This window comes from Megascapheus bottae, chromosome 3, assembly GCF_031878675.1.
Source record: "Megascapheus bottae isolate mThoBot1 chromosome 3, mThoBot2.hap1, whole genome shotgun sequence".
NCBI classification, from domain to species: Eukaryota; Metazoa; Chordata; class Mammalia; order Rodentia; family Geomyidae; genus Megascapheus; species Megascapheus bottae.
The window spans coordinates 84,844,817-84,869,887 of record NC_143511.1 but is presented as its reverse complement, the minus strand read 5'-3'; the positions used below and the strand labels follow the sequence as shown (position 1 = coordinate 84,869,887).

At 48.7% G+C, this 25,071-nt stretch overlaps 1 protein-coding gene across 2 annotated transcripts in view; it reads right to left on the bottom strand.

Moving 5' to 3' along the window:
• Positions 1 to 642: 642 nt before the first annotated feature.
• Stxbp1 (syntaxin binding protein 1) overlaps positions 643 to 25,071 on the bottom strand; it is a 73,851-nt gene continuing 49,422 nt past the window's right edge. The window contains exons 8-20 of one of the 2 annotated variants that reach the window (XM_090330676.1): positions 24,179 to 24,263; positions 23,032 to 23,162; positions 20,878 to 20,985; positions 20,417 to 20,477; positions 18,920 to 18,985; positions 17,323 to 17,403; positions 15,140 to 15,278; positions 14,465 to 14,574; positions 12,041 to 12,142; positions 10,361 to 10,446; positions 8,138 to 8,292; positions 6,444 to 6,569; positions 1,247 to 1,334 (exon numbers count right to left, since the gene is read on the bottom strand). In XM_090330676.1, the coding sequence (XP_090186802.1) occupies positions 6,460 to 6,569; positions 8,138 to 8,292; positions 10,361 to 10,446; positions 12,041 to 12,142; positions 14,465 to 14,574; positions 15,140 to 15,278; positions 17,323 to 17,403; positions 18,920 to 18,985; positions 20,417 to 20,477; positions 20,878 to 20,985; positions 23,032 to 23,162; positions 24,179 to 24,263 (1,234 nt within the window). In that variant the 3' untranslated portion in view covers positions 1,247 to 1,334; positions 6,444 to 6,459. Of the gene's footprint in view, positions 1,335 to 6,443; positions 6,570 to 8,137; positions 8,293 to 10,360; positions 10,447 to 12,040; positions 12,143 to 14,464; positions 14,575 to 15,139; positions 15,279 to 17,322; positions 17,404 to 18,919; positions 18,986 to 20,416; positions 20,478 to 20,877; positions 20,986 to 23,031; positions 23,163 to 24,178; positions 24,264 to 25,071 lie in introns of both variants that reach the window. The other variant, XM_090330677.1, reaches the window with a different exon arrangement.

Sequence of the window (25,071 nt, the reverse complement as noted above, 5' to 3'; positions counted from 1 at the left end):
TATACACAGTCTGCGGGCGGGAGGGGGGCGGGGGCTGGGCAAGGGACATTTTTGTGACTTCCACTGTCATTATTTTTCACAAGAACAGCAGCAGAACAAGTGGTGTGCTTGCTCCTGGGGACCAGGAAACTGCCGAGTCCTGAGGATAAGACATCCTTCCAGCATTTGCTTCTTCAGCTTCTGCTTTACAGCTACACTTTATATAGCTACATTTTTATACAGAGAATAAAAGGATCAATTTTGTTCGTATAATCACAAAGACATAACCGCACACTACACAAAATAAAGGACTATAAAGTATCTTAAACTGAGGATTGTCTGACAGACAGCGCTTGCTGAGTGGGGTCAGAGTCGGTATTGGCATCAGCCTTGAGGGAGAGGTGCCCTCTGGCCAGGAGCCACCGGCGCCCATCTGCTCCACCCCCCTCCCCCATCGCCTCTACCCAGGCTGACCCTGCTAAGGAAAAGGAGCTGGTCGGGGCATGGGTGGGGGAGGCCCCAGTGGGAGCCTGCTTTCTTTGAGCACGGTGACTGAGGCTGGGACAGGGCTTCTCCTAGGGTCACAGCACAGTGGCATGGGAAGCAGTGCCAGACCATGAGCGGAACACACCAGCTGGCACCCAGCCTGGCTTCGCGTGTCCACTGCCGCACATCCCCAGGGCTCAAGCTCCTGGGAGAAGACAAGAGGCGGGTTCCATCTCCAGCCCCACAAGGTGTCTGCGCCCTGGTTGTCACTTCCCTGCTTACGTGGATGAGGCAGCGAGGACAGCGGGCAGCGCCCGGAGTGCAGGTGCCTGGTTAATAATCCTCAGTGTGAAATACTTTTAAGAACACAGACACCGCCGAGTCCCACGGAGGGTCCGCATGACCCCAAATTTTTTGCAAACACCCAAACTCTACCTTTCCATACTCAAAGCAGTTTGCACAGCTTGCACAGGGCTATGTACAAGGTCACGGAACCATAAACAAGGGCGAGGAGTCCATTCGGTCTAGAGGTCAAAAGCGGCAGCGCAGCGCTTGCAGGTGAACTGCTCCTTGTAGTTACATATAGAAGATACTCTTTTAAAAAACACAATGCATGATTCTCTTTTGCTTCAAAGGAGAAGAGGGCGGCATTAAACACGAGACCGCAGCACAGGGAGGGCGGCAGGGCGTGCAGGGCTGGGGAGGCAGCAGAGAAACTGAGGCCTCGCTGGGAGCTGCGGAGCACTCTGGGAAGGGGACTGGGCTTTGGAGGGGCGGCTTAGGTTTTTAACTGCTTATTTCTTCATCTGTTTTGTTCAGTTTCTTCAGCGTGTCCAGCAGTTTCTGTGGGGTGAGAATGTGCGTGGATCCTGGAGAGGTAGAGAAGACAGTGAGCTTGCCTACTCTGGCGGCAAGGGCATTCCCTGGCTCTTCTCCCTACCCAGATCTGCCTGGGTTCCCGCCCACCCTGGTCTGGGTCCACTGGAAGCCATGTGGGGGTCTGGGGAGAAGGGCCTGGGACCCCGTCACATGAGAGACATTTAAGGATTATGCTACACAAAACGCGTTCTGGGGCTCAGGCAGGGTCCCAGGCTGCCTGAGTGGGAGCCCAGCACCAACCCAGGTGACAGGGCAGATGCAGTTCTCATTCTCTCTTGCACTCAAGATGAAGCCAGGGAGAGAAATTCCAAATACGGCAAAGGGAGGAGGTTGCAAGGGGCAAGACTGGCAGGGAGGATTGTACGTGGGGAGCCCTGGGGGACCCACGAATGTCTGGGGGCCAGCCAAGGGGTACTGGTATGGAGGTGGGACCTCAGGTGTTAAGAGGGAAAGGGTGGGGACCTGAGGCCTTACCTTGCAGAGATCGCGTATTGTAAGAGGTTAGAAATGCTTGCAAACGTGTAAGCTAATGGAATTAGATATATTTCTAGTGCAAAACTAAAAAGTAAAAAAATAAAAACATGAAGGACTTTTTCATAAGGAGAGAGAGAGAGATCTAATAAGTGCAGTAAAAAATGATGCATGGATTGTGTGGTCTGGACATGGACTTAATTGAACAGAACAGGAGTGACGGTGGCGTGAGCATGAGGCCTGCACGCATGCAGCAGTGCTCTCCAAAGAAAGATCCTGGTGGGAAAGAACTAAATAAAAGAGATCCGTACTTGAAAATGTGCCTTCCTGGAGACCTGGGGGGGCCTTCGTGGGAGTGGGAGTGGAAGCAGCAGACACTTAGATTTTCATTCCAAGGACAGGCAAAGAAGGCTTTGTTTGGCTGGCTTGTCCGCCATCATTCCAATACCAGGTCTCTGTGCCTCTGACCACTACCTGCTCAGCTGATCTGGGACCACTGGAGCTGGGGTGCTGCCCTGAAAATCTAGCAGAAAACTTGTAACGTTTTCTCAGGCGGGAGAGGCAGATTCCCACAGCCTGTCTCTACAGTGCTCTGCAGTCCCAGCGACACCCAGCGTGGCGTCCTGAGCACTGGCCTGTCCCTGCCCCCTAGGCTGAGGACCCTTAAGGAAGTGTGGAGCTCAGGGGTCCGTCCTCCTCCGGGAGTTACACGGTTCTTTCCTCTAAAGTACACTCCCTTTGCTTAGTGGTGTGCCTTGTAGTCTTAAAGGAGTTCAAAGCTGCTATGCAAAGAGGCGAGGGTCAAAAACCTTAAGACGTTTGCCCCAAATTGTGAAGCGCTGCCTGATGAGGGCTTCAAACCTCATGTGTGTGCGCAGACAGGGTGAGGAGCTGAGGACACAGCGTAGCTGGGCTTTCCCAGACAGACACGACGAGGCTGGCTTTCCTAGCATCGCACACAGAAATCTACTGCCTGAGAAGACTGCCCTCACCCCACACTCGAGCTGTGCAACTTGGGGTCTGGAAAATAAGTGGGAAGACACAGTTTAGCTACTTTTTACTTGGAGGAGGTCTTCTGATCAGATGCTAATACCAAAGTATCCTCACTTTCTCACATGTAAATTCAAGATGTGAGGAAGGCCAGGAGGGTGCTAGGGAGCCCATGCCCTAGAATGTCCTCACTGGCCCACTGACCATCCAGTCAACAGCTCTGTTAGTTTTGACAGAACAGTTCTGGGACAGGACCTTGGAGACAAGCAGTGAGGCCTCTACAAGCCACAGTAACAGGAAGGAATATTACTTGGTCCCTTTTAAGGGACCAGATTGGTTGTTCCCTTCCTTCCCTCCCTCCTTCCTTTCTTCTCCCCCTCATCCCTCTTTTCTGAACTCTGAGCCTGGGCACTGTCCATGAGTTTTTGTGCTCAAGGCTAGCACTCTGTCACTTTGAGCCACACTGCTACTTCTGGTTTTCTGGTGGTTAACTGGAGATGAGAGTCTCACAGACTTTCCTGCCTGGGCTGGCTTCAAACCGTGATCCTCAGATCTCAGCCTCCTGAGTAGCTAGAATTATAACCCAAGAGCCCCTGGAGCCTGGCCAAAATCCATTTCTTGACATCTTGTAATCTGTATTATTTGAATCATAAAAATTGAGCTTTTCTCCGCCATAAATGCTGCCAATTGTGTTAGCTGAGTCTGTAAGCCACGTTGCAAATGCTCTCTTGCTTTGAAGTCACGAAGCAGAACAGGTTGGCTTTCCACGAAAGAACAGCAGATGGGCCCTCGAGCTCAAAGGGTCCTCCTTTCATTCCACACGGCTGGATGAGTGTAAAACGCAGGCAGTGGCTCTGAAGACAAAGTCAAGTCCTGCCATATAATTATCTCTAGATTAGAATCAAAAATCCTTTCCCCTGACACTGGCGGAATACAAGCCACGAGCTAGAGGTCTGCAGGCTGAATCAGACTACAACAGACCTCCTAAATGCAGAAAACCAGGGTGGCATGGAGAAGTGCACACAGGCAGATGAGGCAGACGGTCTGCTGCTCTGGGACAGTGACTGGCCATCTTCTACAGGCAGGACCTAGAGTGCTAGGTCCTTGCTCGGGGTAGGCTGGCGGTGCACCTGGTGGTCTCTGATTGTGGGAACCCCCTTGGAGGGAAACCATTTCGAAGAGAGGGGCCTTACAAATGGCACGTGACAGCCGTGAGGCTCTGAGCACAGATCCAGACCCACTGGACATGAAACTTATCTGATCCCAGCCAAGAGACATAAAGCAACACAGTTCTCTCAGAAGTGGTAGATGCAGCGTGCTTGGTCTGATTCTGACTGAGGTTTTCACACTGACAGCCTTTTGGGCATGCCTTCCTTAGACTAAAGCATCATTTCGAGGACAGTTTGGAGAGATGACTGGTGGACATAAAGATGAGACGGCACTGCCTTCACAGGCTCCCTTTGACTTAGACTTGGAGAAGCTGTCTCAATGACAGGCGTGGTTGGAGGGAGAGCGAGGGAGGGTGCTGTCACCTGTGCACAATGCCTCCCGACACAGCATGTTGGGAAGACATCTTTCTGCCAGTCCTGAGCTTGGGCTCAGGGCCTGAGAGCACTGTCCTTGGGTTTTCTCAAGGCTAGAGCTCTACCACTTGAGCCGTACCACCACTTCCAGCTTTTCCTATGTATGTGGTACCAAGGAATCGAACTCAGCTCTTCGTTCATGCAAGGCAAGCACTCTACCACTAGGCCAAACTTTCAGCCCAAGATTCATCTCTTGGAAGTGGCGCTGTGGCTCAAGGGGCAGGTGGTAGCTTTGAGCTGATGAACTCAGGGACAACACCCAGGCTCGGAGTTCAAGTCCTATGACCAACCAAAAAAAAAAAGTCTCATCTCTTAAAAGTTAAGTTGCTGGCTGGGGGCTGGGGGCTCCCACTGCAATCCCTCCCTACTCAGGAGGCTGAGATCTGAGGATCCCATTTCAAAGTTAGCCCAGACAGGAAAGACTGTGAGATTCTTATCTAGACTTAACCAGCTGAAAGTAGACCTATGGCTCAAGTGCTAGAAAACCAGCCTTGAGTGGAAAAGCTCATGGACAGTGCCCAGGACCTAAGTTTTAGCCCCAGGATTGGCACACACACACAAACAGATGTTACAAAGTGGTAACAGGAGAAAACTCAAGCTCTTCGTGGCCTACAGTGTTCTGTCTGATCACCTAGCTGATCAGTTAGAAAGGACAAACCAGATTTTAATAAGCTTTCTGGCTCTCTGTGTTAAGATGTTATGCCTTACTGCTTCTTAGCTAAACAGAATCCAAACTGCTCAGCAAATTATTCCAGAAGCCGGGTACGTATGATCAGAGTTGACTCATTTTCCCTCTGTTCCAGTGGCAGCTGAGATCCTTGCTGACCATGAAGCAGAGAACACGTTGCAAAGACCTAGCTCATTTAGAAGCAGGGAACCCCAGAACCTGGGCTCACGGGAGCCCTCGGGCTGTGGAGCTCTGGTTCTTCCAGACCAGTAGATTAGTCTACTATCATTGCAGTCTTGACCTAACATTAAAGACGTTTTCAAGTACATTTTGTGGCAAATGCTGTCTAGGTGCCTGCCAGCTGCACACAGAGCCAGGTCTCTGGTTAACACGCTTGTTATCAAGGTGCTTCTAGGGAATGATTTTTTTTTAATTTTTCTTAGAGAATTAGGGTTTCACCTTACCACTTCTATAGGAAGGTTACCACTGCCGGAAAGGCAGGGAACGAACGAGGACAATATGGAATCAAACAGAAAAGGTGCTACGGGGTAGCAAGCTTGGTGGGAGAGAAGACAGAACTCCTGACACTATACAAGTATCCAGAGCACAGTCCCCGAAGGGGCTCCAGACACATCCAGAGGCTTCAGTGGGAGAAGAGGCGGCAGCGACAGGGGGCCAGGCTGAAAGCAGTTCTTAGAGAAGAAGTGACCTGTGGTGCTGTTTTCTGCAGAGGAGCAGGAGGGGAAAGCTCTTCCCACCAAGTGTGGTCATCAAGTCCCGGGGCGTCGCAGGGCTTGAGACCAGCCACCCCTTGAACTGGTTCTGGTTCCCCCAAGGGCCTGTCCTGGGAAAAGGTACTCATGGGTGTGTCTTCCTCTGACCTAGAGTCTACAGGGATGTCCCTCACCATCAGGTACCAACTCCCTCTTTGTCTGCTCTTTGCATGTGGCTTTTCCTGAGTGTTCTCTGGCCTCCTTCTCAAATTCCCTGGCCACCTGACTGCCAGAAGGCTGCTTTCCTGTGGCGAGCACAGGTTTACCCCTGGGCCAGCAGGCTGGGGACCCTTGCCTCAGGTACCCCTTAGTTCCAGCTCTCTCTTTAAGGATTGCTACACAGGCACATGGCTTTGGTTGGAACCCAGTGGCCTGCAGCGGTCTGTCTGAGCAGTGTCACCCAAGGCACGAGGGAGCTGGCAGGTCAGAGCCAGGGCGTGATGCAGCACTGGACACATTTTCAATCGGTGTTAAGAACCGCAAGCATTTTCTTGTTAAAAGAAAAATTAAAGAAACAATAAACTAAAAAGGGAAAAGTAAAGAAAGAGTGACGGAATAATCAAAGAAAACCCTTCGGAGTGGAAGAGTTTCTTTTCTGTAATAAGCTGCTTTTACTTTGTTTCTTTGGCTCTCACTCCATTGCTGGAGCCTGATCCTCAAAAGATACCCTAGAGGACTCCCTGAAGTCGGGGTGTCTCAGGTCCATGAGAAATTTGGTGGGAGTGAGAATGTGAGTAGAACCTGCGGGAGAACAGAGGCCGGCTGACTGCTTGAACCAAGGTGCGTTACGGGAGCATGCCAACTCAGGCCCGCAGCTTACGCAGCCAAGCAAGACGAGCGCACGCGCACATGCACACAGGCGCACACAGGAAGCCGGGGTCAGCATGCGTAAGGCAGAGGAGGCCATCCAGCAGACGTCCGCTGTCTATGTGAGACCCCCTCCATGAACCCAGGCAGGTTCCCACCTCCCCCATCAGAACTCTGGGCAGGTCCAAACCGTAAGAGGAAGGTTCACACCCAAAGCCTGGCTAAGATGACTTCAGTGCAGGGAAAGGCGTATGTGAGCTCAGAACTATCCACACATTCATGCAACATGTATGCAAGCAGGAAACAGAGAGGTCTACTATGGGGCTTCTACCACAGAAAAGGAAGCCTGCCGGGTGGAGGAGGCCCACAGCCTCGGGACCATCTGAGAGGACTGGGCTAACGAGCCTGCTCCCTTGAGCAGGCAGTGGGGCCTGGTCACCCCAAACTGGATGAAAAAACGGATACCTCGTATCAGGATAATGGCTGTGCCTGGGACTACGACGGACAGAGGCACCTGTGGGTAGGGGGCCAGGATGCCTTCCCAGCTGGGACGGCTCAGGGCTTCTCTGTAGCAGTCCACTTGTAAATGGCCCATGAGGCCACCTGTAGGCCCCAGGAGTGCAAATCCCCATTCATTAAGTGCCTTCCAAAGGGGGACCAAGCTTACTCGGCCCGAGTGTGTCCCTTTAAGGGTGGGCTGCCCAGAGCAGTGGATATGACAGTCTCCTGCCTCTTAGCATCAAGAGAGACCTCCGGGCAGGGGCCGCTTCACTTCATTAAGGACTTATAGGATGAAGGGAGAGCATCTGGAAAGAGCAAGATGCCTCAGCTCGCTCTGCCTCTGCCGGCCCTGGAAGCTGCAGCCGCTCCTGGAGGCGGGAAGCTCAAGTGTCTCCTGCTGTGTTACGCCAGCTCCGAGAGTTGCTTCCTCTTTTTTTTTGGAAATTAACAGGAAGCATCAGGAAGGACAGGGCATACAAGAAGTGGCAAAAGCTCATTAAGGGAACCATAACGGCATCCAGCAGTCAGGCCACGAGGCTCCAGACAGTATCTGCTCACTTGCCGTCCATACAACTTCAAGTGATGGGTGGAAGAAGGAGGGTAATGGCTTCGCTCTCAACCACAGCCCGGGACAGGAAGCTGATACTCTCATCAGTCCTGGGTGAAGGTTGTAAGTGGGTGCTCTGCACTGTTCTGGTGGGAAGGAAATGGGAGCCTAAGTGCTCCAGCCACGTTCTGTGGCCTCACAGCAGTGGCAGCACTGAGACTTGAGCCTGAGTCTACTGGATCCTCTGACCAGCACTTTGTGCCTCATGACGTGGCCTTTCCGTGAAAGACACAGCAGGGCAGACATGAAGAAGAAACCCCTCGCCCCTTGGTTTCTGCCATCCACAGAGTTGGCTAAGCCTGGGTTTCGCTGGGGCAGACAGAACGCGGTGCACGGCATGGGATGGAGCACAGCGGGGAGGCAGCCTTGCCTGGCGGGCGGCGGGCCCACTCACCTATCAGCACTTCCCACTTGCCACTGGCTTGAGTCACCTCGTAAGCGCAGCGCATCTCGTTCAGGCTCACGCCTCCAAGGATGAAAATGATGAGGCGGGGGCCGCTGCGGTACTCTCCTGGGGCCTTATTCTTGTGCCAGTGCCCATAGCGGGCGCTGCGTGGGGGAAAGGGAGAAGACAGACAGACAGAGAGAGACTAGTGTGTTTATACTTACGAAGTATTCAGCCTTCCTCCCTGCATGTCTTGTTACACACTGCTTCTGGACGTTTGTGCCCCAAATCGAGCAGGTGCTTGATGAGTGCTGGCTGAATTGTGATGAAATTCCTAAGGTGTTTGGCTTCACAAGCAGAGTGACTCGGAGCTCCTATGCTGGAACCTTGTCACTCACACACAGGCAGATCGGCCGGTTCGTTCTAGCATTTGATGTGTGAACATTAGCAAGGTGGGCTTGAAAGAGGTCCGGGTCACCATGTCCCTGAGCTTGTGTGGGAGCCAGGAGCGCTGAGTCAGAGATACGCCTCAGGCCAGCACGCTGAGCCCTGAGCCGTTAACCATGCAGGCAGAGGAGCCTGCTGCGTGCATACGTGGGGGTGGGGAGGGCCTGCCCCCATCTCCCTAGGGATACACAGCTTGGAGAAGCAGGTCTGAGCTTCTCTGATGCAGAAGAGCTGCATGCCATGGGGACAAGAGGAGGACTACGGAGCCCTGTCTAGGTGTCACAGGGGAGGCAGCTCCTGATGGTCGAGAGTCAGGGCTGCCTGGTCCTTTGGAGGCCGAGACCCCCTCTGGAGGGACTCAGCATCCTTGGAAGGAATTTGGATTCAGATGCAGGGAGCACTGATTTGCTTCCAGGTTTTTTTTTTTTTTAATGGGTGGACAGGCAATGAATGGAAGGAAGAAGCGTCTCGTGGACACTGAGCTTCTCTGTCCTTCCTCCTGACTTAGGACAGCATTAGTCACTGTCAAATCCTGCAGGCATGCAGCAGGCACCGTCGGGGCCTCTGGAGCCTCCAGTCTCTTCCCCGTACAGCCACTGGGTGTCCCTCCACCCTCGGCCGGTCTGTGGCCATGAACATTTTACCTTGCACGGCCTCTGCTGTGGAGGGGTGCCAGTACCACAGGTGTGCCCCTTGCTTTTGGCCTAGGCCCAGGAAAAACTGAGAAGCAAGACAGAACCACAGCCAGCAGGGCCAGTGGTCACTTTCTAGGGGACGTCCTCCCTAGTGCCACTAACTCTTCTCTCCCCAGCACACATGATCTTTTTGACTATTCTCGGGAGCCACTGTCTGGATCCACCACAATTTGTTGATGAATTTGTCAGTTGGTGGACATCTGGAGATTTCCACACATGGGCTGCTACCAGTAGAGCTGCTATGACTCGTGTGTACTGTGATTCTAAGCAGGGTGGTTAGGAAAGATTAGGAAGGTGATAGTTGATTAAAGACAGAGCAGAACAAGAGGTTTATCTTTGTGATTACTGTTCTTAATGGACTAGGTGAAGCTATTTCTTTTTTCTTCTTTTTCCCTTAAGATTTATCTCATGTTGTTACTGTATCTGACTTTGGTACTTGGTACATTGTATATATGTTTTTTGTGTATTTGAAAATGGGAAGGTAAGGGCCGGGAGTTTGGCCTAGTGGTAGAGTGCTTGCCTAGCATGCACAAAGGCCCAGGTTCGATTCCTCGGTACCACATACATAGAAAAAAGCCGGAAGTGGTGCTAAGGCTCAAGTGGTAGAGCTCTAGCCTTGAGAAAGTCCAAGGACAGTGCTCAGGCCCTGAGCTCAAGTCCAAGACTGGCAAAAAAAAAAAAAAAATGGGAAGGTAAGGGAAAAACAAGGCAGGTAGAGGTGGGGGGAGGGAAAGTGGGAGAAAACATGGGAAGTGGTAACCATGTTCTAGAATGTACCCACTACCTGATGAATGTAACTGCAACCTCTCCGTACATCACCCTAACAGTAAAATTAAGGGAAAAAAAGATCAAACAGAAGATAGTCGTGCAAGTATATCTGACTGTAACATCAGGCAAAGGGAAGGGCAATGGCAAAGGTCCTTAAAGAAATAGGCCTGGCTTGTTCAAGGTCGACCAAGGAGGCTGAGGAGGAGTGCCAGTGAGGAATGAGAAGCCAGGAGCAGCTCCTGGCTCACATTCTCCCACATCAGGACCACCATAAGCTGATATCTACGGGATGCCCACTGTCTGCCCTCCCATGTCTACCCACCTGACAGCAGTGGTACTGAAGGAGGCAGAGGAGCGGGTAGAGATATACGGATAGTGCTTGGTATCCAGTTTGTCCTCAATAGTGTCCTAGAGAGAAGAAAGACTCATTAGGTCACCATTGCTTACAAATGGTGATGGGAACACAAGCAAGAAAAAAATGCAAAAAATAAGTGAGGTAATGAAACCTCAGCCAGGTCTACAGTAGCCAGAACTCCCACGCCTGCTGCCACCACCAGGAGGCCTCGTCCAGGCCCAGCCCTGGCCACATGCACTGCAATTGGCTACAATCACTGACCTGGGTGGGTAGGTTTACTCTATATAAAAAATAAAAAGCACTTGAATCAACCCTGGCCATCAATGGGGTGACAGATGTCACAGTCAGATCGCCCTCACATCCCAGATTTATTCTTTTTAATATCATCTGTTCACAGATTCACGTCTGCATTCTGTCCACTAAATTCCTGATACTTGCTGGGTAGAAATAGCCCAGAGGCAAGGCCTTTCCTGTTTGTCAAGGGGTAATTATCTGGTGGGTGGGTTCCAGCGATGCAATTCCTGCTGCCTGGAAACCCACCCTCCTTCTAACAGTCTCTTCTTTAGGGGCTGGAAAGGAGAGGGAGGAAAAGGGGAGAGGGAACAAGCACTTGATGCACAAAGGGGGGTTTTATCTGGGCCACCAAGCAAAGGCATGCAATTGCTTCTGGATGTTTCATGTCCACCCATCCTGTTCTGTGGATTTTAAAAAAGGAAAGCTGACTCACTGTATGTAGTTAATGCACACTTATTTTAATGCACAGATCAGTTAGGAACAGCAGGGCTGCTAAGAGCTAACTCAAGGTCCCTACACAAGTCTTTTCAGGTTTGGACTCCAGTTTGGGGCCGCCATCAAGTATAGAGGACGAGAAGGCTCTCTTGGAGTCCAGCTCCAAAGATTCAGTGGTGTAGGACCTAGGCACCGTTTCTACAGGGAGGAAATGGAATGTCACGCGGGGTTGTAGTGATGACACCCACACGCTCACTTCCCTCAGAGACAGACATGGAGTATCTGCTGTGTATGAGCTGTGTCAGGGACATGGCAAAGGTGACAGGCTCACTGTGAGAGACGACTCGTAAGTCCCAGCAGCACATGTGCACATGCTCAGGATTCAAGAGACCTCTGTGGTGCTGGGCACTCAGACAGGCAAGGCAGGCAGGCAAAGGATGAATGAATGGCCTGGTAGAGACTTTGAAGGAAATTAGGATTCAAATATAGAAAGGAAAGGGGAGTTCATTCTAGGAAAAGGATCCGTTTGAACCACAGAGCACAGGTCTTGCTGCTGGTACATGAAGGTTTATGGGAGGAAGGAGAGAGAAGAGGAAGGCAGAGCAGGCTGCAGCCATCTTCTGAGGCCCACCTGCTGCCATGGGGCGTACAGCTTGCTCACATCTCCCCCAGGGAGTCTGCTTATGTTCCTCATCTGACCTTTGACCTTTGAGATGCTTGGGGCCTAGCTCCTTTGGTTGCCTCACTGAGGGGCATCTAGAGCACGACAGTACATCTTCAGACGGGAACAGACCCTGGAGACCTAAGTAAGGTGTGGGGGTGTCACTAAAACCACAGGGTACCACTGCTAGAGGGACCAGGCCATCCAGTGAAGAGCACTGGGCCCTGACTACCCCTCCGCATTCCCCTGTCTCTGACCTCCATGATGTCCTTAATAATTGGGGTCCATCGTGATAGCTGGTAGGTCTGCTCGCTGATGCGCTCCTTCCGTTCTGGCTTGCTCCTGCGGCGCAGAGTGGACTGAATGAAAGCACACACGAGGTTAGGACTTCTCTGCCCAGGCTGGCTTTGAAACTGGATCCTCAGATATGAGCTTCCTGAGTAGCTACAATTACAGGTGTGAGCCCCCAGTGCCCTGCTCTATACATTCCTCAAAAAAAACATTGTTAAGTTGGGATACGAGGAAATAACTGGGAAACAGAGATGGAAGGGGTGACATTGTCCAAAAAGAAATGTACTCATTACCTGACTTATGACAGTAATTCTTCCGTACAACACCTTCATAGTAATAGAATTTTTAAAAATGTTCTGTTCTTGGGGCCAGCAGTTTCTCCTAATAGTAGAGTGCTTAGAATGAATGAAGACCCGGGTTCAATTCCTCGGTACCACACATACAAAAAAAGTAGAAGTGGTGGGTGCTGTGGCTCAAGTGGTAGAGCCCTAGCTTCAAGAAAGCCCAAGGACAGTGCTCAGGCCCTGAGTTCAAGCCCCAGCACTGGCAAAAAAGAAAAAAAATTCTGTTCCTTCTTTCACTTAGCAAATGTAATTTTTTTTTTTGTCGGTCTTGGGGTTTTGAACTCTGGTTTTCTGGTGGTTAATTGGAGATAAGAGTCATAGACTTTCTTGCCGGGCTGGTTTTGAACCATGATCTTCAGATGTCAGCCTCCTGAGCTAGGATTATAGTCATGAGCCACTGGTGCTGGGCTAGCCAATTGTAATTGTGTGTGTGTGTGTGTGTGTGTGTGTGTGTGTGTGTCTTGGGGCTTGAACTCAGCCTGGGCACTGTTCTTGAGTTCTTGAGTTCTTCAGCTCAAAGCTATCCCCTACCCCTGGGCCTTGGCACTGTCCCTGAGCTCTTCATCTCAAGGCTACAGCCCTACCCTTGAGCCAAGCCTCACTTCCCATTTTCTAGAGGTTAATTGGAGATAAGAGACTCAGGTCCTTTTGTGCCTGGGCTGGCTTTCAACCTTGATCCTGAGATCTCAGCCTTCTGAGTAGCTAGGATTACAGGTGAGAGCCACAATGCCAGGCTGCAAATGTAATTTTTTTTTTTTTTTTTTTGCCAGTCCTGGGCTTGAGCTCAGGGCCTGAGCACTGTCCTTGGACAGTGCTCTACCATTTGAGCCTCAGCACTATTCCCAGCTTTTTTCTCTGTATGTGGTACCAAGGAATCGAACCTGGGTCTTCGTGCATGCTAGGCAAGCACTCTACCACTAGGCCAAACTCCCGGCCCCTGCAAATGTAATTTTTAAATTCAAGAAAAGCAGCAAATATGAAGCACATACACATAAGTGCCATCTTTAAAAATCTAGGTAGTTGGGCTAGTTCAAGTGGTAGAGCAATTACGAGGCACCAAATTCAATCCCAAGTACTAAAAAGAAATAAACAAAGGAGTTAAAAATAATTTGCTATCACCAGGCGTTGTGGCTCACACATATAATCCTAGCTAATCAGGAGGCTGAGATCTGAGGATCAGGGTTCAAAGCCAGCCCAGCACTAAAGACCATGAGACTCTTATCTCCAATTAACCGCTAGAAAATGGGAAGTGGGGCGTGGCTCAAGGGTAGGGCAGTAGCCTTGAGATGAAGAGCTCAGGGACAGTGCCCAGGCGGAGTTCGAGCGTCATGACATGTCCGCCCTCCCCCAAAAAAATAGTTTGCTATCATAAGAGAAAATATGACTTAGTTTTAACATTTCATTTCAACAGCTGAATAGTGAATGGATTGTCTTCACTATGATGCTTCGTGAGCAAAAACAATCATCAAACTCCCGACAGCTACTTGTGCTTGGTTGGTGGCAATGGAACCAAGTCTCTCTTCTAACACCGCCATGTGGACTCTAGCTTTGCCAGTACTGCTCCATGGCCTGACTGCTTGTAGACGGAGAGCATACAGCCAGGCTCCCACAAGTGATTCAAGCAGAGTACTCTAAAAGGATCCTCAGGAATCTGGGTAGTTTCCCTCGGAGTACACTATGGGTCTCCAAGCCTTCTAGCTATCCTGATTTGGTCTTCAAATCAACAACAGGGCTGAACACATAGAGGTGACCAACAGCTCGTGGCATCTGTGGCAGATGCTGAGTCAAAGGTAAAGTCAGAATGACCTTGAGCCACAAGGGAAATATTTGAGTGACTTGTTTCTGTTTGGTTCCGTTGTCACTTAATAGAACTCTTACGTGTGCACAATTAATTCTAGCCTTTGACATCTTGCTCATTCGTCCCTTACTCCTTCATCTCTTTTGACATTCACGATGGTACACAGTCATACCATAAGATGCTGTCGCTGAGTAACTGAATACATACAACACATCAGCCCCCGCCCCCTTCTTCCCGCTGGCACTTACGTCTGTGACGATGGGCACGCCGAGGTGAGCCATGTTGGTGATGATCTCGCTGTCCTCTGGGGGGATCTGGGCGTGCTGGATCAGTTTGTTCAGGTTCTCCTCAGTGATGCCTGTGAGACAAGAGAGCTGGTCACCATACCAAACCTTCCCACCTCCACTCCCAGAAGCAAAGCTGACCACTTTCCTTTCCTCGGGGTTAGCAGACATCAACCCATCTACCACATCAGCTTGATTCTATGGTGAGAAGAAAAGCACGACTGCAGTCGCACTTGAATCATTCTGTCCAGAGTGCTAGTCACAGGCACCATCTCCGTTGCCATCATCCTGGCTTCTCAGCAATCCCGACCCACCCCACCCCACACTGAAGTCAAACTAGGCAAGAGTCTTTTTAAGTACCTTTTGTACCTTTACATCTGAGAGTCTGAGCCATAAAGCAGCCAGCTCTCCTTTCTCCCAGCTTTGGCCTTCTCTATGTCATCCATACTCCTTATTTACTCAGAATTCCTGGGGGATGCTCAACTTCTAGTTGCAACTGACTTGAATACATTGCATGTCCCCAAACATAAGGAGCCTCTGGAATCTTCTTTCTTCCCCTTTCCATGTCTTTTAATCGAGTTTTCTGCTCTGTTTCCTCTCCGGGCTATCCCCTCCTCCTCTACTGTCCTCCCTTCTTACCGTTCTTCAGAAAGATATAGAGAAGGATGATGCGGATTTTGTCATACGTGCTGACATTCGCATCCAGCAGAATGGGGACGATGGCTCTCATGGGGTCTTTGATCTTCTCCCCCTCAGCGTCCGTGCCCATCGCCAGATCCTGTAGAAAACACACTGCTGTCCCTATTTCTGTAACCATCTGAACAGATGGTAGCTGTTGGAAAGTCACAATCTATTAATGTCTGGCTTTGTGGCATGGTTGGGGTAGGCCGTGAACATGGCTTCGCGCATGTGCTGTAGTCAGCATTAATGTCCCCAGCACTGCTTTTGCATGAAAGCCCCTGAGTTTCTCTTTCTAAAACCGCCAGCTGTGGAGTTCCCTGCAGGCTGGTGTCAGGGTGTGTGTGCCTATGAGGTGTCAGGGCCTGCAGAAGGGTCAGGCTGCAGGGCATGTGGAGGCTCTGATGTCATGAAGGGTTGCTGCAAGGCTGGATTTCTTCCACTCTTTTTGAATAGGATCTTAACCTCTGCTTCAATCTTAGGATTTTACCAAGGAATGGAGGGGGTTTACTCCCAAAGCCACAGATCTAAACCTAGGGGACAGAGAAAAGAAAAAGGATAATAAAAGAACTAGAGATAAAACCTAAGTGGGGGCCGGGAGTTTGGCCTAGTGGCTAAAGTGCTTGCCTAGCATGCACGAAGACCCGGATTCGATTCCTTGGTACCACATACATAGAAAAAAGCTGGAAGTGGTGCTGAGGCTCAAGTGGTAGAGTGCTAGCCTTGAGAAAGTCCAAGGACAGTGCTCAGCCCCTGAGCTCAAGCCCAGGACTGGCAAAAAAAAAACAAACCCTAAGTGAATATAACTCATAGCCCACAGGACTGTGGGTGATACTGAGACTCAGCGAGTGGCGCGTTGTTCTCAGTGGACCAAGAGCCACCTGCTCCAGTTCTGAGTGACCCACAGACACAGTTGCAGCCAGGCTGCTTGCAGGCTCCCCTTTTCCCTCAGATTCTGTGAGTTCATACAAAGGATGATGACTGCATTCAGGGTCTCTTTCCAGGCAGGGGCTGAAGAAGGCCGGACCCTTTCCTATGCCTTCTCACCAGTCTTAACACCCGTCTCATTTAGATTTTTGCTTACATGACCGACTTTCGGACTTTCTCTAAGTCTAGTGAAATGTATTTCACTAGCACTTGGGAAAAAGCTTAAGCTTCCAAAGATCAATCAGACAGTGCATTTTTACTGGTAACCTGCCTTCTAGATGGGCAAGCTCTTGGAGAGAGTACATTTATTTGCTAAGACCATTCTAGAAATGGAGTTTTAAGAGGGTAGTAACCAAAGTCAGGGTTTGCAAACCTAAGCTGAGCCTGTTACACCAGGCCAAAGAATTCAAATCTTACTTTTACATTGAGAATCTGAGCTGGCATTTTTCTATAAAAAGAGACTTTCTGCTGAGGCTTCGGAATCTTTGTTTTCTCTCTTCTCTAGTAGAGCCATGATCACTTTGCATGAGGCCCTGGGTTCATTCCCCAGCACCACACACACACACACACACACACACACACACACACACACACACACAGTGTTGACACATAATATAGAGATACTGTCACACTTGAAGACTGGAGGACCAGGTGAGATTCCACATAATACACTGGAAAAACACGTCAGTTTTGTGGTTTTCCTTTTGCATATGTGGAAAACGAAGCAGAAAGAAACGGTCACATCAGATACACCAGAGGCAGAGACGGAACTCCAGTCTCCAGTTCTCAGCCCCAAGCCTAATTGTGGTCAGGAAGGTTCAGGACAACTCCTGATCTGCAGCTGCACTGCCCTCCCGCTCCCCCAGGCTCAGCATTTACACATCGGGTCTGGCCGTGAGCAGGAAGTAAACATATTCGCAACAAAATTCAGCCAGCTCTCTCTATCTGAGTAAGGCTCAGGACATTCCAGGTAAAAACAGAGCCAGGCAGGTGAATTCCAAATGGCACAGCACTCCAGACCCATCTTGTCCCTACCATGGAGAGTGGAATCACACTGGTTCCACAGCGGAGATAAGACAACGTGAGATCGCAGGCTCTCCCATATCTATTTCCTATGACTCTGCAGGAGGATGTTCAAGGTCAGATATTAAAATTCAGCTGAGTAATGAACGCTGCAGAGCACCTGCCATGCAGAAAAGGAAGGAAAAAATTCCTACCTGTTCCACCCGGCAGAGTTTATCCACAGTGCCTTGGTAATGCTTCATACAGTCCTCAGCAAGGTGCAGGTGAGTCGAATACTAGGAAATGCATAGTAGAACTGGTTATCAAGGACTTAGTTACTGATGTGTGCAACATCTACGGAGTACCTCCTACGTAAGAAAGCACTGTGCTAGCTGCTAATAATCATTTAGCCTCATAAAGGAGATAAAATATGTACAACCAGTATTCCAATATCACTAGGTGGCAAATGTTACCTGTAAGGAAAGAGGGAGGATAGAGTCTCAAGAGATGAAAGGGGAAATCCTTCAGAAAGAGTTGGCATGATGGTTTTAAAACACATCTACAGATTCTTCAATACATGGTCCTCCAAGAGGGAAACCACTTAATTCTCATCTCCTGAGTATGGGCTTGATCCAGTGCCTCACTTCTAACAAGCACTGGACAGGAAGAAATGGTGTATGACCTTCAAGATCAAGACGCAGAAGGTCTGACATCCTCCTGGCCTGCTCTTACCCAATCTGGGGGAAGCTAATGGCGATATGATAATGTTAGGAAGCACAGGCCTATGTTCAGAACAGCTGAGTCCTACTACCCACAGCAGGGAAGGAGGAAGAATAAAAGGTGAGAAAGAGCCCGACACCAGTGGCTCACGCCTGTAATCCTAGCTACTCAGGAGGTTAAGATCTGAGGATCATGGTTCGAAGCCAGCCCTGGCAGAAGAATCCCTGTGAGACTCTTATCTCTAATTAACTACTCAAAAAATGGAAATGGTGGTGTGGTTCAAAGCAGTATAGAGTGCTAGCCTTGAGCAAAAGATATCCACAACCAACAAAACAGATGAGAAACAAGGTGCTATGCGCACGCGCATGTGTGTGTGTGTGTGTGTGTGCATGCGCACGCGTGCGGGTGCACAGAGGTGCATGCACAACAGTCCTAAGGCTTGAACTTAGGGTCTGGGCGCTACCCCTTAGCTTTTGTGCTCAAGGCTAGCACTCTACAACTTGAGCCACAACTACATTTCCAGCTTTTGGGTAATTAATCTAAGAGTCTCTAAGACTCTTTCCTGGGCTGACTCTGAACTGCAATTCTCAGATCTCAGCTTCCTGAGTAGCTAGGATTTGAGACATGAGCCACTGGTACCCTGCAGAGGAAAAAAGAAAGTGAGAGTATAAGAGGAATAAGGCTGGGCTGGGAATGTGTCACAGTGGTAGAGTGCTTGCCTAGCATGCATGAAGCCCTGGTTTGATTCCTCAGGACTACATAAACAGAGAAAGCAAGAAGTACTGTTGTGGCTCAAGTTGTGGAATGCTAGCACTGAGCACAGTAGCCCAGGGACAGAACCTAAACCTTGAGTTCAAGCCCCAGGACCGGCAGAAACAGAACAAAACAAGAGGTGCAGGACTTATTTCACCTCTTCCCTCTCCTTTCCTTTCTTCCTTCCTCCTTCCCTCCCTCCTTTCTATCACTCACTCTGTTAGAAAAGAACTACATAGCTGTGGATTTCAAAGACGCAGACTGGTAGGGCTGTCTTCTGTTTTTGTCTTTGCAGCTGTTTACATCTATGACTTAAATGGATTTCTTTGGCCACCACACCTTGCTGAGCTCCTTCTGGTACTGGGGCATCTTCTTCAGCATCTGGGACAGGTCCCGCATGGTGGTCTGTGAGGGAAAGGAAAGTACATAGTGTCACTCTCATGCCCTTGATGCAATGTGGCTTTGCAAGGCTGGTGGGCCACATTAGACTTCACAAGTGCAATGAATCTGTTAAGCGTAAGATTATGAGTTTAGATTTCCAGGCATCTGGCACAAAATATTATTGGTCCAAATGTCCTGGTTGTCAGCCAGACGGGGAATTAAACCCTGAAGTCGGAGCATTAAGCTTTATTCCATAGTATTTTTTTTCTGGGGCCAGTATTGGGGCTTGAATTTAGGGTTGGGGTTGCTGTCTCTGATTTTTTTCTGCTTAAGGCTAGAGTTCTCCCACTGAAGTCACAGCTCTACTTCCAGCTTTTTTGGTAGTTAACTGGAGATAAAGAGCTTCACAGGCTTTCTTGCCCTGGCTGGTTTTGAATGACAATCCTCAGATCTCAGCCTTGGGAGTAGCTAGGATTACAGGTATGGGTCACTGACGCCCAGCCAATTTTTATTTTATGTTTATTGGATTAAAAACTTGTAGAGAGAATGATTCTTGCCAAGAAAAAAAGATGTCATTCCTCTACATTGCTTTTCCACATGCTCTGCCCAAGCAGTCCTGGCATTGCCTACACTTCACCCAGCAGGAAGGCAGCTATGGGTCATCAGGTAGAAAGGAGATTGGAAAGGGCTGGATCTTGACAGGCAAGATAGTTCTGCTTACTTTGAAACTGTGAAACTCACCTAATTGAACCCATGTATCCATTTTGCTGGACTATTACTACATGCCAGGTACTACAGAGGGGACAGGGACTTTCTGAGCGACCCACTGGGTAGTATGAGGGCCCATAGCACTGCACATACCTAGCCAGCAAGGGGCTTAGCCAGGGAATGACACAAGGTAAGGAAGAGGGAGCACAAAGAGTAAGGCAGGAGACAATCAGGCCTGGGAAAGCATGTTGGCAGTTGGGGAGGGGGCTCATTCTAAGGGGAGCTGAAATATGATAATCTTAATTAAGACACGATGGCACTCCTGACAGAGGAAGAGGCTGGAGCAAGGAAAAGCCCTCCGTAAGTCCGGTTATAAATTCCAATTTCAACATAAGGTAAAAAAAAAAAATCCCAAGATTCTTCTGGCTTAAAATAAACCATGATCTCAAACAGTAAATATTAATCCTCCAAGTAACAAAAAGAAGTTGTGTATAAACATCCAATGATGGCCATTCCAGACGTGAATCTCTGTATTTTTGGTTTTTACTAGCTTTGGTATTAGAAGATCAAATGTAATGCTACTCAAGCATTCTATCACTGAGTCATATCCCCTACCTATGAATCTAAAGAAGAAATCAGACAAAATGGCTTTAAGTGTAGAGAAAACCATCACTGGGCTAACTTCCTAGTCATTACCAGAAAGCAGGGGCTGGTTTTCAGGGTGTTTGGGAACTATTGTACATTTACCTTCTCTCCAGTATTCATTCTCTTGCTAGAAGAAAAATCCTTCAGAGACCTTGTGACTTCTCTGGAAAATGGAAGGAGGCAGTTAAGTCCACAGTGGCGACACAGGCTTCCAACATGCTGCAAAAGTCACGTGCAAGCCTTCCCAATTGCATGTAATCATGTCTGAATCTTTCTTTCAGTGAAAGGAACAGGGTTTAAATACTTAATGTTTATAAAGCACTTTTCTAAGAGAGTTCCCATTGTTCTCCAAGAAGCCTAAAAGCAACCCTAGTACACAATGGACTTTCTAACTATGTGGACTGGATTAGCTCAAGCTCAGAGAACACAAAGGATTCATCATCCTTGGTTAGCATGTCCGTGCTTTGCCAAAGGGACAAATCCACTGGCAACTGCAGTGTGCCCCATCACCCACAGTGAAGAGCCACATCCACCCTGTGTAAAGATGGAGGAAAGGCTCTTACTGGGACACTTCTGCAATGTGTTTGTGGCGTAGTGCGATCCACAGGTCGTCATCCTCATCCAAGAGAACCTCCTTCACCCGCGCTTCTCCAATGCCGCTGGTCTCGTACCTACGGGACATGGACCTCGGGTAAAGCGTGGTGCTTACAGAGCCCTCTTTGGTTTGTAACAACAGCAGCTCAATCCTCAATTACTGGGTGATCAGAGGAATAGTTTATAGCAAAATGGTTATGTGCCAGTCAGGCCAGCTATACAGCATAGCTGCAATTCCCTGGGCAGAGAGAGACTGAATACTCTATTTAAAGCCAACATCTTGGAGTTTTACTTTAATTTTTGCTCATATGAATATTCCCCAAGTCACCTGGTCCAGGGCAGGAAATTGGGTTTAGAGTGGTCTTTCTTTTGTGTTTTGTTTTGTTTTGCCAGTCCTGGGGCTTGAACTCACGACCTGGGCACTATTCTTGGACACTTTTTGCTCAAGACTAGGGCTCTGCCACTTGAGCCACAGTGCCACTTCTGGTTTTTTCTGTGTATGTGGTACTGAGGAATCAAACACAGGGCTTTGTGCATACTAGGTGAACACTACCGCTAGGCTATGCTCCTGGCCAAGTTATTTTGAGAGAGGCAAAGCTTTTATTTGTCGCTTTCTGGGAAAGGGCATAGAAACCATTCCCCAAATGTGTGGCTCCTAAATGGCTTTCAGCAGCTACCTGTGACAGGATCTCGGTATTTGGCTACATGTGAAATTGTGAATGGCTGGGAGAAGAACCACTGGAACCAGAAGAGAAGAGCTGAGAGTCATATTTTTTGAACCTTCATTTTGAAACCACTATCTTTCTTTTCTTTTTTTTTTTGCCAATCTTGGGCTTGGGCTCAGGGCCTGAGCACTGTCCTTGGACTTTCTCAAGGATAGAGCTCTACCACTTGAGCCTCAGCACCACTTCCGGCTTTTTTCCCTATGTGTGTGGTACCGAGGAATCGAACCCGGGTATTCGTGCATGCTAGGCAAGCACTCTACCACTAGGCCAAACTCCCGGCCCCTGAAACCACTATCTTTATGAACAAGATTACAAAGTAAATGATAAAAGAGCAATACAGCCTGATTTTTCTTTTCTCTTATTTATTTATTTTGCCAGTCCTGGGGCTTGAACTCAAGGCCTGGGCACTGACCTTGGGCTTTCTCAAGGCTAGCACTCTACAAATTGAGCCATAGCAACATTTCCAATTTTTTCTGGGTATATGGTACTGAGGAATCGAACCCAGGGCTTCATACACACCAGGCAAGCAAGCGCTCTACTACTAGGGAAGGGGTGACATTGACTAAAAAGAAATGACTCTTCGCCTGATATATATAACTGTAACCGCTCTATATATCAACTTTTGTAATAACAATGTAAACATTTACCCAAAAATCTGGGCACAGTGGCTCATGCCTGTAATCCTAGCTACTCAGGAGGCTGAGATCTGAGGATCAAGGTTCAAAGCCAGCTTGAGCATTAACGACCAAAGACTGTGAGACTCTTATCTCCAATCAATTACTAGAAAACCAGAAGTGGTGCAGTGGCTCTAGGGGTAGGGCAGTAGCCTTGAGCTGAAGAACAGGGACAGACAGCGCCCCAGACCCAGAGTTCAAGCCCCACGACCAACAAAAAAAATTTACCCCCCAAAAGAGAAGTGTATGTAATCCCTCTATACAGTACCCCAACAATTTTAAAAAAAAGTGCATTTGGAAACTCAGTTTCTGATCATAGACACCAAGAAAAATACTTTTTTGATGAAAAAAGAATTCTACTGCACAGAAAGTTCAGTAAAACAAACCCACTGGTTGATATAGTTTAGTTTCGTATTATAAGCTATAATTAACAAATTTTACTTCTGAATAAGATATAACTTCACATATTCACACCCATATATACAATGTATGAACATATCCAAGTAGACTATACATTTAGGTGATATGAACTGAGAGCTAAAGATCTTTCTCAGAAAGAGAAACAAGTTCCTGCTTAGAAATGCCATGTACCTTTGGGACACAGAAAGGCTTCCAGGCTTGTCTGAGAGTGTGCTAATGCACCTGTTTTTCCTTGTCTTAAAAGAGAGATGTTCTTGGTTCATTTACAAAGCTATGGTCACCCTGAAGTCTGTAATATACTCACTTGTAAACGTCATTTTCAATGGGCAGCAGATCATAACTCATAGCCTGAAAAGTCAATTCATGAAGCACAGGGGAGCTGGGGTCAAAGCCACGATCCAGGATGAGGAGCTGGGAGCGTGCCTTGTCTGGACCCTGGAAGGAAACAGGGAGATGCTTGAAAGCCCACCTGGACAACCCTAGTTTCTCCAGCTAGTGGAATCCCTCTGGTAAAAGAAGCAGCAAAAAGGCAACTCTGAGAAGTCAAACCAACTAAAACAACATGGAGTAGTCTGTTAACTGTGCGATAAGAACACAAGTCCCATGTTTCTATTTCATAGCAAGGGCCCTTCAAACTAGATACAAACTGTGCTGAAGTAAGCTTATCTACAGAGCAGAGCACCAGCTTCTGCTACAATCACAGTGACCAACACCTGCTCTGACAGGATTTTCCACTTCAGATCCAAGTAGGGACAGAACAGCTCTGTTATTTTATTTTTTTGCCAGTCCTGGGGTTTGAACTCAGGGCCTGAGCACTGTCCTTGGGCTTTTCGAGGCTAGAGCTCTACCACTTGAGCCACAGCACCACTTCCAGCTTTTTCCGTGTATGTGGTGCCCAGGAATTGAACCGGGTCTTCGTGCATGCTAGGCAAGCACTCTACCACTAGGCCAAAGTCCCGGCCCTTTTTTTTCTTTCTAAGAAGAAAAGGTGCTAGGGACTGGAGCTCACTCTATCACTGAGCCACACCTCTGGCCCCCAGGTCTGTCTGTTGATGGTAATGGTGATTACACCAATTTATGCATGTGTTAAAACTGTAGAGAACTATATATATATAGACAAAGCAGAAAGACAAACTAGAGAAATCTGAGCAAGGTCTGGAGATTACACCAATGTCAATTTTCTTTCTGATATGGTACTACCATGGCATTTCCTGGATAAAGGATGGTCTAAGCTAAAACTAGGAAAGTGATGGCAAATAAAAACAAGTTGGTCACTTTGGTGGTGACAAACATACCTGGATCATCCTACCCCATGGGATTTGAAGAGGAATTTACAAGAGGGCAACATGCAGGAAAAGCTGCCCCCGCATTCACCCTGTGAGCAATAGGCCCGCACAGGCCCCCGAGACTGCCACATAAACACTGGGGTCATGGCCCAAGACCAGACTTACCTCCCCCATTGTTGGGTCATCAGCTTTATAGGCGTCGAGCTTGTCCTGGATTAGCTGAGCCAGCAAGGCATTGTCCTTGTATTCCCTGATAAAGGAGGAATAAGGGAGGGTAAACCACGTGCAATGCACCGAGTGCCCCTGGCAAGAATGCAGGACAGGGCAGAGAGATCAGGAAATGCAGGGCATCATCTGAACTAGGAATGAACCCGAGCCCTGCCCATGCTAGACAATCACTATACCATATTCCCAGCCACTGGTTGATTACATTTTTACAATAAAACTGTATCTATAGGGCTAGGAGAAAGCCCAAGGGCAGTGCTCAGGCCGTGAGTTCTAGCCCCTGGACTGGCAAAAATAATAATTAATTAATTAAAAAAAAACTATATGGAAATAGCGATAGTCTCCCCAAGCAACTTCAGATAAGCAAGCAGACTTCACAGAGGGCCTTGACCTTTCCTCCTTTTCTCTCCATCAGGACACCTAGCCTGGGCCCATGTGCTCCTCACTCTCTCCATTCAAGTTCCCTTGGGTCATGTGGGTGGTGGCTGGAGTCACCCCTTTGCCAACCTCAGTACCACGGCAGCTCAGTGCTTAGCTATGTTCCTGCTCCTTAGTTAAAAACAAAAACAAAAGCCCCCAGCCTCTGTTCTTACCTTCTAGCAGGCTTTTGTGGCCTCATTGTGCCAACAATGAGGGATTGAGCTCTTTTTCTGTGGCCCCAATTCCAGTCTGATGCAGCTTCCCCAAGAGACAGTATCTCAATATTTAACCCAGGCAGACCCTGAACTTGTAATGTTCCCTTTGAGTGTTGGGAGTACAGGCATATGTTACCATGCCCTGTAAATCTTGACCCCCCTGAGATGATTGCCAGAGGAAATAAAGCCAGAGAACAA